This window comes from Rhamphochromis sp. 'chilingali' (genome assembly GCF_963969265.1).
Source record: "Rhamphochromis sp. 'chilingali' genome assembly, chromosome: 22".
NCBI lineage: Eukaryota > Metazoa > Chordata > Actinopteri > Cichliformes > Cichlidae > Rhamphochromis > Rhamphochromis sp. 'chilingali'.
In genome coordinates, this window is record NC_137950.1 from 28,864,883 (window position 1) to 28,878,860 (window position 13,978).

General features: G+C 44.2%; 1 protein-coding gene across 1 annotated transcript in view; it reads right to left on the minus strand.

Moving 5' to 3' along the window:
• Nucleotides 1–11,763, minus strand: part of htra1b (HtrA serine peptidase 1b) — a 29,425-nt gene extending 17,662 nt beyond the window's left edge. The window contains exons 1-4 of the mRNA XM_080873277.1: nucleotides 11,163–11,763; nucleotides 2,170–2,269; nucleotides 1,296–1,410; nucleotides 377–466 (exon numbers count right to left, since the gene is read on the minus strand). Of these exons, the coding sequence (XP_080729403.1) occupies nucleotides 377–466; nucleotides 1,296–1,410; nucleotides 2,170–2,269; nucleotides 11,163–11,622 (765 nt within the window). The 5' untranslated portion in view covers nucleotides 11,623–11,763. The remainder of the gene's footprint in view (nucleotides 1–376; nucleotides 467–1,295; nucleotides 1,411–2,169; nucleotides 2,270–11,162) is intronic.
• Between the last annotated feature and the right edge of the window lie 2,215 nt (nucleotides 11,764–13,978).

Consider the following 13,978-nt stretch of genomic DNA (forward strand, 5'->3'; position numbering starts at 1 on the left):
CCAAAATCAAAGGCAGAAGTTCAGATAAATGTTCACAAAAAGCATGCTTCACAACAGGGTATAAATGCACAAATTCAACAGCTTGCTTTGCAAAATAAAAGCGAGTGAGATGAAAGAAAGCAAAGAGGTGAGAAGAAACGAGGGATTATGAGAAACTCTATCTTAAATTTTAAAACAGAAAATACAGAAATACACAAAAGAAAAAAAGGTGGAAAAATGAAGATGCAAAAGTAAATTTTCCAGCTAACTCGCTCGGATCGCTTTCTCTGCTCCAACAACTGCGAACTTTTGAGATGGAGCTGACGTGAAGATGAAAAAAGAACAAAAAGAAAATGAAATAGGGGCGTCCTCGCTCTCCAAGCGTCTGCCTGCTTACCGGTGTATCGATCTTGATCAGAGCGATGTCTGCCTTCTCGTCGATGTCTTTGATCTTGGCATCATATGTGGCTCCGCTCTTCAGCTCCACCTGGAGGAAATTAAAAGATCTGATCAGAACTCAATGTCCTGATCCAAAATGGTCATAAACTGTAAATAAAAGATGGACGAGGCCACCAGGATGTTGCCAGTTTGTTAACAAAGTCCTGTTTTTAAAGCGGTGAGTATTTTCGGCCATCAGCGTCGTTGCTTGTTGTAACCAGATGATGACCGAGGAGCTGACTCTGACACCGGGGGATCCTGCATGCCCATGTGGCACCACATTAAACAGGATTAACTTACAGAAATGTATTAGGTTGTGTTCAATAGGACGAGAAAATAATGGCCAGAGACTATAAATCGTTTACAGCCAAAGAAATTGCCCATAAGAAGAATACAGCTTTACGACAGTTTCACACTGGCTTCACTTAGTACAGTAGAATCAAAAGCTACTTCCATCTTTTATTTACAGTCCATGCATCCACAGCATCCACCTTGTCTCATGATGATGATGTTTAAACCAGCACAGACGGATTTCAGGCCATTATCCACAAACCTACATATCCAACCGAAATGAAGCTACACAATTCTGCCTGCAGGTCTGCAAGCTTATTTGCAACCCACCCAACCCCAGCTTGTTCTTTCCATGCTGTTTTTGACTTTTTTAGTCTCATATGTTGTCACTGATGCTACTCTCTATTGGTCCTGACTATATGGCAGGTTGTGCAGCCACTGCATCTTACAAGATAAGGATTGTAGCTTAAGTGAGTCCAGTTAGTTTTCATCAAAAGCTATTTTGATGTGAACACATTGCTATACATTTTTAACATAATGGCTAGTGAAATAGGATGTTGTGAAGACGTTTCCAACAGTTTGCGTACCTTCACTCTGTGCTTGTTGGCCACCACATGGGCATTGGTAACGATGAGTCCGTCCTCTGATACAACGAACCCGGAGCCGCTGGCTACGGGAACCTCCCGCTTGGAAAACATCATCCTGAGAAGAGAGAGGGAGAGACGAAAGGCTTGGCTCTGACTTCTGATCTCAAACAACATCAAGTGGACATGGTCAATTGATGGATCGATCACTAAAGAGCAGGCTTTGATGTAAGGGTGTAAAGAGGTATTTTAAACTGTATTTAAGAAAAACCAAGTCTAAAGTTCTGCTTGTAGCTTTAACATTTACTCTTCAGCATGGAAAGAAACAAACACGTGTCATTAGTTTTAAGATATTTGGCTGTAAAATAAAATGATCTTTGACTCAGTGAGAGGACCCAACAATGTCTCAATTTATTGTTTCTGGAACATAAACATCAGCGAACAATGTACTCCAATCCATTCAACTGTGCTTATTGGATGATCTGAGAAAGGTCCAAGGATCATTAAAATCATTAAGACAGCATCCACGAACCTCACATCACATTTCACTGTGACTAAAAGTGGCGAATCTACCAAAACCAAACAAATGCTGATCATTCTAGAAAAGAACTGGTAGTTAAAAACCTGAAGAACTCAACACATTATGATTGTTTTGATTGATTTAACCAGAAAAAGAAAATTCTGCTCTCTGAGATTGTCCCGGTAACAACAGGCCGGGTTAACCCAGCGTTTTTTCGTTGGCCAAAGAAACTAACTCCTGGAAAAAATCCTGGCAAGCAACCACTGAGGCAATGCGTTGCTTAAACCGACAATTAAGAACTTTATAAAGGCTCCCATCCATATTTTAAAGGTTTACAGATGTCTGGATCACTCTTACTTGCGATACAGTTCAATATGAACGACAGCAGGCGCGATCTTCTCCACCACATCAGCGATGAAGTTGTACTTGTAGCGAAGACTGTCGGGGTTCTGCTGACCTGAAGGGAGTAAAACACCATGTCACTGTATCGTAACACACACACACACACACACACACACACACACACACACACACACACACACACACACACACACACACACACACACACACACACACACAGTAATCCTTAATGGGTGGATGGATGGATGGATGGATGGATGGATGGATGGATGGATTGATCGACAGATGGATGGGTGGATGGAGGGCTTAATGGGTGGATGGATGGATGGATGGATGGAGGGCTTAATGGGTGGATGGATGGATGGATGGATGGATGGATGGAGGGCTTAATGGGTGGATGGATGGATGGGTGGATGGAGGTCTTAATGGGTGGATGGATTAATGAGTGGATGGATGGATGGATGGATGGATGGATGGATGGATGGAGGGCTTAATGGGTGGATGGATGGATGGATGGATGGATGGATGGATGGATTGATTGATCGACAGATGGATGGGTGGATGGATGGATGGAGGGCTTAATGGGTGGATGGATGGATGGAGGGCTTAATGGGTGGATGGATGGATTAATGAGTGGATGGATGGATGGATGGATGGATCGACAGATGGATGGGTGGATGGAGGTCTTAATGGGTGGATGGATTAATGAGTGGATGGATGGATGGATGGATGGATGGATGGATGGATGGAGGGCTTAATGGGTGGATGGATGGATGGATGGATGGATGGATGGATGGATTGATTGATCGACAGATGGATGGGTGGATGGATGGATGGAGGGCTTAATGGGTGGATGGATGGATGGAGGGCTTAATGGGTGGATGGATGGATTAATGAGTGGATGGATGGATGGATGGATGGATGGATGGATTGATTGATCGACAGATGGATGGGTGGATGGATGGATGGAGGGCTTAATGGGTGGATGGATGGCTTAATGGGTGGATGGATGGATGGAGGGTTTAATGGGTGGATGGATGGATTAATGAGTGGATGGATGGATGGATGGATGGATCGACAGATGGATGGGTGGATGGAGGTCTTAATGGGTGGATGGATTAATGAGTGGATGGATGGATGGATGGAAGGATGGATGGATGGCTGGATGGATGGATGGATGGATGAACAGACGGACGGGTGGATGGATGGATGGATTAATGAGTGGATGGATGTATGGATGGGTGGGTGGATGGATGGATCGACAGACGGACGGGTGGATGGATGGAGGGTTTAATGGGTGGGTGGATGGATGGATGGATGGATGGATGGGTGGATGGATGGATGGATGGATGGATGGATGGATGGGTGGTTTTTGTAAAGCTGTTTTGATCCACTTTGGTAAATCCATACGTGTAGTTTTTGACCACTGAAGTTAAAAAAAGGATCTTCTTGTTGTCTCCGGCTCTTTTTAAGTGCTCCAGGTTTCTCTCAGAAGAGATGTTTGATTTCAAGTGCTTTCTTTAACTTGTGGCACCATCTTTGTAATAGGCCACTTCCCCCCACCATGTGGTGGGCTGCGGGCTGTGTGATCAAGTTAAATGAGACTTTCACAATACTTTTTTCTTTTTTTAGGTGGTGATTCATCTTTATTGGTGTTTAGTTGTGGTTTGCTCCAATAAGTGATCAATTTCTCCACCATTAACCTCCTTGATGTTAATCGGGGCCTTTGAAGCGTCACATTCCCACCATCTAGCAGCTGTGTGAACAGACCCGAGTTCCTTTTGAGCAAACCGTTGGAAAGATCTACACGAGACAGAGCAGAGCGACAGTGAAGGCATATCTCTGTTTGTCCTCAGGGTCACTGATCTCAGGATCATACTGTATCATATCTCAGCTGACTCCCTCCACATATTTCAGATGTCTGCAGATTTTATCTCCATGAATCATGAAGAATCCCGACCTCATTCTTCATAGCGATCACCTCGCTGCAGTTCATACCAGCTCTGCTGATAACGCTGCTTTCACTTGGAAAAAAGACAAGAAACAACTTGTCCTTTGACCTCAAAATAGATAGAAAATAGACTGTATTTGTAAATGAGCCTCTACACTGGTAGTCGGCCATAATGAAACAGTTTATTGTGCATTTAAATGGCATTACTTTAAAATGAGACTCTAAGTGTGGCTTTTATATTGTTAGTCTGCTGCTGCCTCCACTGCTCTGTCCTCATGTTTCTCCTCTCGAGTTTTTGTTGGGAGGTACTAAAACTTGTGGAGCCATTTTGATGAAATGCAAACACCAAGAGAAGGGCAATTAGGGACAGGTGAACTCAATCAGACACTAACGAGGGAAGGAAAGAGAACAAAGGAGGGAAGGAAACACTGACAGCCACATGAAGATGTAACTTTTTTCAGGCAAACAATTTTTACTGCAGCTGTGCAAAAAGCAATGAATGGACACATTAAAGATGTTGACTCATGGCAAAGAAAACAGAGTGGAAACAGATCACTTTCTTGTGTGAACCAGTCCCCAAAAAATCCACACAAATCCCAATTTTTTTAAGAAAAGAAGAAATGCTGTCAGCACAAACTATGGTGAAAGCCACCCCTAAGCTTTAGGCTTTAGCTGGATTGAGGATGTCAACAGCCCTCAGCCCGACTGCATCATCTATCAGAGGTTGGCTAATGCTAACATGGTGGGCACTTAAAAAACAAAGATCCCTTTTAAAAGGAGCTTGGCTGATCAAAAAAACACTTAATCTCAACCAGAGGCAACAAGACTGTTTGATGGAATGTGGTCTTAAAACGTGATAAAGGTACAATGTGTGCTTAAAACAATGAAGGTGCGATGCTAGGTCCAGATTGCTGCAGATGTGCCATAAAAAGTGTTAAAGAAGAAGAAAGACTATTGTGAAGCTGTTTATGGATACACGCACTTGGACACAACTCAGGTCTGAGGCTGTCACATTCTCACATCAGTCCAGTCCAGGCTTGAGTCAGTCTGAGTCTGTGATGACTTTTCCTGAGCCTCTGCTGCAGCTGACCGTCAGTATGTGCTGATGTGGGTTTGGCTGGTCGGCTGTTTGGCTGCAGATTAGCGGTTTGCCAGCTGCTGCAGCTTTGAAGTGAACTGAATGGAGTCAGTCAGATGTGCAAAGAAACGCACTGCAGGTGTCGGTAACAGCACTGCACGCCGTGAGGTCAACAGAGGCCATGTCCACACTGGCGCAGTGAGCGTCGCTGAAGCCGGCACACTGTAAACAACCAATGCTCACATGTCAGCGACCCCGATTGGTCCGACAAGGAGAGCTTTCACTTCAGTTTCTGCTCACAAATGATGACAGAGTTTAAATGGATATGGCTGTTGTTGTTCATTTAAGCCAACCCAGCCTCTGCAGTGATACCACTGCTCGCGGCAGTGTGCCGACAGCTGGGTCTCCAGCCACGACCAGCAGTGTGCACCATGAATTTGTTCCCCGGGGTCAGATGATCAGAGTGGACTTCTGCTGTATAGTCCTGAGCTGTCCTTTGGAGAACACTCAGGGGAAATGTAGTGGGCGATCCATAGAAGTGCCACTGAAAACAATCCAGAAGTGCACATGAAGATGACCTTGAGTGTCTTTAAAGCAGATATGCATGGACCTGTTCTTAGGAACCAGCCTTAAACATGTGATGCCCACAACCATCTATGTTTAGCAGCTACTAACAATTATTTTAGTCATTTCTTATCTATTGTGTTTTTTCTTGACTCATTCTATCTTTTGGTCAAAGTGAGTTGTCTTTAAATGTGTTTTGTAAGTAAATTTGAGTCAAGCTGCGAAAAAACCAGAGCAGCTGGAAAGATCCCAGCAGGTGCAGAGAGAACAAAGATGGTCTATGAGGAGACAGTGTTTGCCGCTGACCCACTGCGCTGCTGATATTGAAGACAAGTGCAGAATGAAACTTGCCAGAACTTAAAAATTATTTGGCTGAGCAAAGATATCTACTGACACTGCTCCTTAAAAGTGCAGATATGTGATGTTTTTCCCCTCAGAAAGGTACAGATGATTACCTTGAGGTACAGTAATGAGCTTTAGAGGTTCATTTTTGCATACTGTACTTGTAGAGATAGAAATGTTCTTCTTCTGCACCTCTAATTCTGAGTGTGACAAAGTCAGGACATATTTAAAGAGAGACTGTTTGCTATTCTCACATAGTTTGTAAAGCATGATGTCCATGTAACTTAATTAAAAACTGTAATTAATGCTTATTTATTGGCTATTGATTTTATATAAGAGCAAGATTTGTCTCTGACACTATGAAAATGAAACATATGGATGCTTTTAATAGCTGTACCAAACTATTTTTAACCTGTTCCAGTAACACGCTTTTAGTATTTTTGTGGGTTTATTTTTTACGGAGCTACATGTGCTGTTCTCAAACATCAAACAGTAGCCTGGTTTTCAGGCAGTGAGCCCTCCAGCTCCTGAAAGAAGGAGCTGAATCACCAAGCGACTGTGTTTTGTTGACTCTGTATCCAAGCCTGTCAATCTTGCAAACAGCCCGCAAGTCTGCACATGGAAGCAGTCAAAGACAAAAAAGGGAGAAATACATTTTGATCCCCTCAAATCTGGGTTAAATATCTGTGTGACCTAGATCTGTGTCTGTTTAGGAAGTTATACAATTGGCCAATCAGCTCCAAGAGATGAATCACCACAGACTCATTGTGGCATCGTCCAGATTTTTTCCCTAAACTCAAGTTCAAATCAAATCAAATGCAAAGAGGCGTTTTAGAGGTTTGGACATCCCTCTCAGTGAAATAGGTCAGAGAAGTGATTGGGAAGGGAAGAGGTGAAGGAAGGGAACGGGAGAAAGACATTAGATGGATAAAAGGAAAAAAGGAAAAGAAGACGCAGGAGGAGGAGGAGGCTGACACTGACCTTGCTTGAGAAAGTCCACCCCACACAATCTGAATCAAACTGCATCAGCAAACTGCTGTATTTACAGCTGTAGCTTTGAAGGTTGTGTGGCTTCACTTCTTAAAATCCTTTCATGACTCTTTGAGTCTCACAGGACAACCTATTTGTTTTCATAGCACAGGGCAGTCACTCAGGACTTCCTGGCCTAATTTCAAGAAATTATGGCCTCGTTAAGATAACATTAGCCTGCGAGAGAAGGAGGGAGGCAGGTTTATGGGTGGAAACTAGGGGTGCAACGATACACAAAATTCACGGTTCGGTTCGATACTTTGGTGTCACGGTTCGATATTTTTTCGATACAAAAAAATGTTCATGCCTTTTTAATTTGTCATTTATTAAAATTATAAATATATATTTTAACTCAAAAGTACAGTTTTTAAATTTAACCCTAACCCTTGCGCGTGTTTTTTATTTTGACAGCGAATGCGCACCTGCGGACCACTTATGTGCAGCCCTGGTTATTTAGCTCGTCATATTGCAGCCACAGAAATTATTTTGTCCATGAAACCATAAAGCTGCACTTTCTTTTTGCCTTATAGTCTGATTTGTCATAACTTCTCCGTTTTATGGTAAGCTTTTCTTTGGCTGTCACTTCTTCACCCTGACCTGTCTTATTTGGCTCAGCAGAACTGAAATGCTTTTACACACTCACTCACATAAGCTCAGCGATTCTCTGCGCGATCAACCTCTCACATGTTTAAGCTGCGGGAGATTTCACTTGTCATGTTTGCATAGTAAGCTAACGATTAATAAGACGATGTCAGAGGAATTGGTGCACAAATTATCATCACTCACAGATCAGTGCTGTCGCTCTCTATACACAGTTCGCACGATTGCAAAGTGAAAGCAAAAAAACAAGCGCAAATTCAAACGCGATTTCAATATGTCACATATTGACAGTGGCTCACCGATGCCAATGACATAATTACCCAGCTACATTTCTGAAAGAATGCAAAAGCATTGACATATATTTTTCCTACAATAGCCCGACGGGCAGGGAAGAGAAAGATTTTGGTAGCCCGACTGAAAAAAATCGCTAGCTCCAGGACGTCGGGCTAGCGATATTGCAAGCCCTGTATCTGATTGAGGAATCACTCATCTTTGGAAAAGAGAGTTTATTACAGAGAAATGTCTCTTTCCAAAATAAAAGCTATACTATCCGCTTCTTCTGGGCTATATTCTCAGCAGCATAAGGAGAATCACGTGCTGTCTAAATGACTCGGCTAAAGTTAGTAGCATGCTTGTTGTTTTTGTCTTTGCACTAGGATGATGTCGGTGTAAATGTGCAGTCATATTCGTTGTGTTCCCACTAGTGCTTTCAGGTTAATCTCGTTGAAATGACCTTAACGCCACAACACGGCAAATCTCCGTTAACGAGCTACCGCCGATCGCCCTGTAAATGGCCTGTATTTGTATAGCGCTTTACTAGTCCCTAAGGACCCCAAAGCGCTTTACACATCCAGTCATCCACCCATTCACGCACACATTCACACACTGGTGATGGCAAGCTACATTGTAGCCACAGCCACCCTGGGGCGCACTGACAGAGGCGAGGCTGCCGGACACTGGCGCCACCGGGCCCTCTGACCACCACCAGTAGGCAACGGGTGAAGTGTCTTGCCCAAGGACCCAACGACTGAGACTGTCCGAGCCGGGGCTCGAACCGGCAACCTTCTGATTACAAGGCGAACTCCCAACTCTTGAGCCACGATTGCCCCACGATCGCTGTCTAGCTCCGTGCATGGGGCTAGACAGCCAACACGTTAACGAGCTAACTGCGCTAACACACTAGTTCCCACCAATGTAATTGAGCATTGCATGGCACATCCAACATACTGTTTTACTTTAGTCCATGACTCGCTTACCTTCAGGGTCATACGTCACATGAAAACTAAAATAATTCCAAACGCCAGATCTGAGAGTGGGGGAGGTCCATGTTGCAAGGAGAGCTTAACTTCTGTCTTGCTAGCTTGCCCTGCTCTCTTCCTCCTGACTATGCTGTCTGTGTTGAGCACTCAGTGGATCTGCGCTCGACAGTGCAGCCTAGGCGGAGTAGTCGAACACAGATTCACTGAGCGCTCAACACAGACAGCATCGTCAGAAGGAAAGTTGATAAAATAAATTACAAATGTTGTATTGTTCGATACAACCGAACCGAAAGCACTGTATCGAACGGTTCAATATTGATATGAATATCGTTGCACCCCTAGTGGAAACATGTTCCATGTCAGCGTTTTGGGCCAATCAGCAGATGTAAAGAGAAAGAGAGAAGGGTGCAGATGTAATGAGAGAGCAGTTTGCTATGACAGATGTCAGATAAATGCTTTAACTTACTATAATGCAGTTAAACTGTCTGTTGTTGTTACATGCAGCTACAAAAACTCAGAGCCTCATTCGTCACTAAGAGGTTTTCATTGGTGTCAAAGCACCACAGCCTGTAAGTAAAAGATGGCCAGCTTCACATCACCCATTGGTTTTGGACCTGACTTTGAAGGCGCACTTTTAAATGTTTTGGCTTCCTGCAAGAAAGAATTGGCTGAATATGAACAAGAGGGCAGAAGTTATCAGCTACCAGTTAGATTAGCTTGTTTTCATAAACTGTACAGGTGCAACAGGGTGACACAAACTCGGATGGGCTGTAGCACACAGCAAGACTCAAACACGGTGGAGCGGTCCAGCTCAGTGACTCCAATCAGGATAGGTCAGGCCTAGCAGATAGGAAGAGGCTACGATATGGCAGCGCGCCTTTCTCTTCACTACAAACAAGTTTGCCTTGTGACTTCTGCTTCTCAGGCGTAGGGGCTAAGCTTAAGGACTAAGGATACTGAGAGTTAAATGAAAGCATTTTATCTCTTACTCAAATGTTCAAAAAGAATCTCAAGCAGCCAGAACAATGTGGGTGACATTGTAGTGGCCACATCCATCTTTCCATCTTTTATATACTGACTGTGATTTTATCTATAGACGTCTAACAAAAGTGCTTTTTTTCCCATAAACCTCCAAAACACTTCCTGTTGTACCACCGCAGACATTTAGGTTTAGTTAACACGATTGTCTTCTGGGAGAAATCACTAATTACCTTGTTATCTCTAAGCTGTATAAACAGCGAAATGTAGTGAAGCATGTGTATGTGTGTATGTGTGTGTGTGTGTGTGTGTGTGTGTGTGTTTGTGGGGGGGGGGGGGGGGGGGGGTCACGCTGGAAATATGCTGAAAGGTGACGTCACAAGTCAAATTATTTATCGGGAGATCATTAATGGTACAGTTTGTGTGACTGCAGCTTTTAAACGTGACAGTCTTCTGCTGCTTTACTTCTACTTTCTATGTGAAAAACTACTACGAGGTAGCTGGAGACCAAACCTGATGTTTACTAGACCACAGGCCACCAGATTAATCAGACACTATATGTTGGAGGTTATGGTTGTGTGCTGCTATATGCTGGGAGGAGACGCAGATTCAGGGTTAACTCCAGTCTGTCTGAGATCTAAGGATGCATTCTTCACGCGATTTGGGTTCATTCTGGATGCTCGTCTGATGATTTTCTGCTGGGCGAGAGTTCAGTCTCAGACTCCTGCTGAGGTCATACAAGTTCAGAGCCAACACACACACACACACACACACACACACACACACACACACACACACACACACACACACACACGTCGGGTATTCGTTTCTTGTGGGGACATTTCATTGACATATTGCTTTCCCTAGCCCCTTACCCTAACCATTAATAATGACTGCTTAACCCTCACCATGACCCAATTGTAACCCTGACACTAAAACCACATTTTGAGTCTCAAAACCGTCTTGAAACTTGTGGGGACCAGGATTTTGGTCCTCACAAGTACAGTAAACTTCCAATTTTTGGTCCCCACAAAGAAATGAATGCACGCACGCACACACACACACACACATTGCTGCCGTATTTCAGGCTTTGTGTGTGCGCACTTAAACTTCCACAGTCCTGCTTCACCTTTTCTTTCTTCTTAAGCTATAATCTCTCTCGTGCACGCGCGCACGCACTCACACGTACCTTTCCCGCAGGTTCCCCTCTGGATGAAGATCACCGGCGGCTGCTGCAGCTTCATGGCCCGGTTGCTGACGCGCTTCAGCTCGCAGATGTTCCGGTACGAGACGCCGTCGCTGCCGCACACGGGTTCGGAGCTTTTGCACACGCACACGCCGGCGCTTCCTCTCCGCCGGACAGTGGCCGACACCTCCACGCCGTCACTCACCACGCACTCCATCCCCTCGGCGCAATCGCGGTCTCCGGTGCCGCCGCACTGCTCGCCCTCGCCGGACGCGCACACCGGGCAGCAGTCGCAGCGGTCCAGCACGTCGCCGGCCAGGCAGTCCGCGTGGATGGGAGCGCACTGAGACTTGTCGCACTTCTCCGGGCAGCCGATGGCGAGGCGTTTGGCTCTCAGCGCCTCGGCCACCAGGCTAGAGGAGGCGAACAGGGCCATTACGCACAGGACAAACCGGAGACTCATGATGGGACAGTCCGACAGAAACTCAGACCTGCAGTTAACTTTTACACGGAGTTCTGCTGTAAGAGTCTTAAAGTGTGCTCTGGGGCAGCGTGGAGCTCAGGGAACCTTCACCGGAGGACTGGCTTAAGCAGTGTGGCGCTTCGCTCCCCGCGCCGGTTTATAAAAGCTGCAGGATAAACACAGGAGGCTATTGGTGGGCCTGAGTGACGTCTGTTAGGGAGGAGGAGGTGGAGGTGTATGTGACTGAAGCTGTGCACACACATATTTAGAAAAATGACATTGAATTGTGTTTCAAATGCTGCACATTTAACTCCACGGATCTGATTTCAGAGCTGTGCAGCTATGATGTGACCAGCCTATGAAACATGCTGCCACTGATTTAAGGGTTCATAAAAGGTTTATGAAGTATTTTAAACAATATAAAAACAGATTGCATCACATACTCGGCCTGCACACTGCCGACTTTTGGTGCTTTAAATAAATTTTGCTGTCAAATCTTCTTCTCTCTTTACATTCAAATCATTGGCTCGAAGGCTGCCCCTGCCTGAGCCTGGGTCCTGCTGGAAGTCTTTTCCCTTTAGAAGGGAGTTCTTCCTCTCCACCATCGCCAAGAGCTGTTGGAAGGGGATCATGCAAATGTTGGGCTCTTCTGTCTGATAATCAAGTGTTTTACACAATATTACACAACTGTTGTGAACTGGAGTTTATAAATAAAGTGAGGTGAACGGTTCGATTTTTTTTAGTTCAACTTAGAAGTACTTAACGAATCTAAAAGTTTATTCAAAAATCTCCAGAAAATGATTTCATTTATTTATTTATTTGTTTGTTTGTTTTTAAAAGAAAAATACATGTATGAAGTAGTACTAATATAAGTGTGGATGACAACTGTTTTTATGGGCAAAAGAATACAGATAGTTGTTATAAACTCCAGCGCTAAAACAAAGTGTACGGATGCTTTATAATTCCTCTTCTCATTCCTCTGTGTGCGTTTTTGTTTTGTAGTTTTATACTGCATTAGGCGCTGCTGCTGGGAGCCCTTTATCATTGACCTGCAGTCAGTTAATGCAACAGTGATTGATTTTTCCAGCAAAACAGAGAGAGATCAGCACTGTGATTGAAATGTTTGCCTGCTCGAATTGTCCAAATGAACCAGCAGCATTTGTTTTGCAGACATGTGCAAGAAAACTGTTGTTTTGCTGCTCTTTTTAAGAACAGATCCATTATGAGAGAGAGAATCAAGAAAACCATGAACTGAAATCTGTGGATTTGCAGAGATTGTGGCAGAAGTGATCCTTGCAAGGGAACAAATAAGCTTTCTTAAAACTCAGAGCAAATTCAGCACTTTTTTGTAAGCAGGGTTTCAGATTTTGCTGCTGAGTCTATAAATACCTCTTTGTGTCCTGTGACCGCTGAAATTTAAGTGAATGTAAAATTAGCTGCCCAGTTAAGCTCCTGGCAGGATTTCAAGGTATCTGCTAAGTGGCAAGACTTTGGTGTGGAAGGACTTTGGTTAAACGCAGAGGCTGTTTGTATGTTGTTTGGTTCTTTTAAACATTTCCTGTAATCTCTCTTCAACCAGCTATAAATCTTATAAATTACACTGTGAAACCAGCAGAAATGAACAGATACAGTTACAGATGTTTGCTCTCTGAGTTCTCGTATCACATAAGCTCCATCAAAAAACACATTTCTCAGCTCTCTACGAGATTTGTCAGGAACTTTGCTTCCTTCTCAGAAACTGCAGCAGTAACATCTGTGCAGAGGACAGCTGCTACGTCACAGCTGGGTTGAAGCTTCGTTACGGAAACAATCAATTGTCCCGAATCTCTGAACGCTCAATGAAAAGCATTTCTCTGACATCATACGTGACATAATCTGATTAATGCATGCCAGTGTTTGATACTCTGCGAGACAAACAGATCTTTGGGTTCTCTGCAGGCGACAGCGCTGGAGGTGCTGAAACGCAGGCTGTGTTTCAGTTCATGTTTATGAAACACATTTATGATAATGAAACCCCAGTTTCATCAGACTCGACTCACTGCTGAGTCAGACCTCTCCAGCAGCTGCAGACTTATCGATGCAGGAGGAAGCCAAGGAAACCCACTCAGAGTCCGATCAGCGATGGGTGTGTGTGTATGTGTGTGTGCACTGAGTGTGTGTGTTGGAATGAAGGTGGTGACACATAAATCTGAGAGAGAGGGTGAAAGTGAGAGCTGTGACTTTTGCCCACAATTGTGATAAAGTGAGTGATTTTAATGTTTCCACACCAGGCTTCACAGAGTGTGTGTATGTGTGTGTACTCTGCAGTGAGTTATGTACTTATTTGACCACAAGAGTGAATATGTGTGTGTGTGTG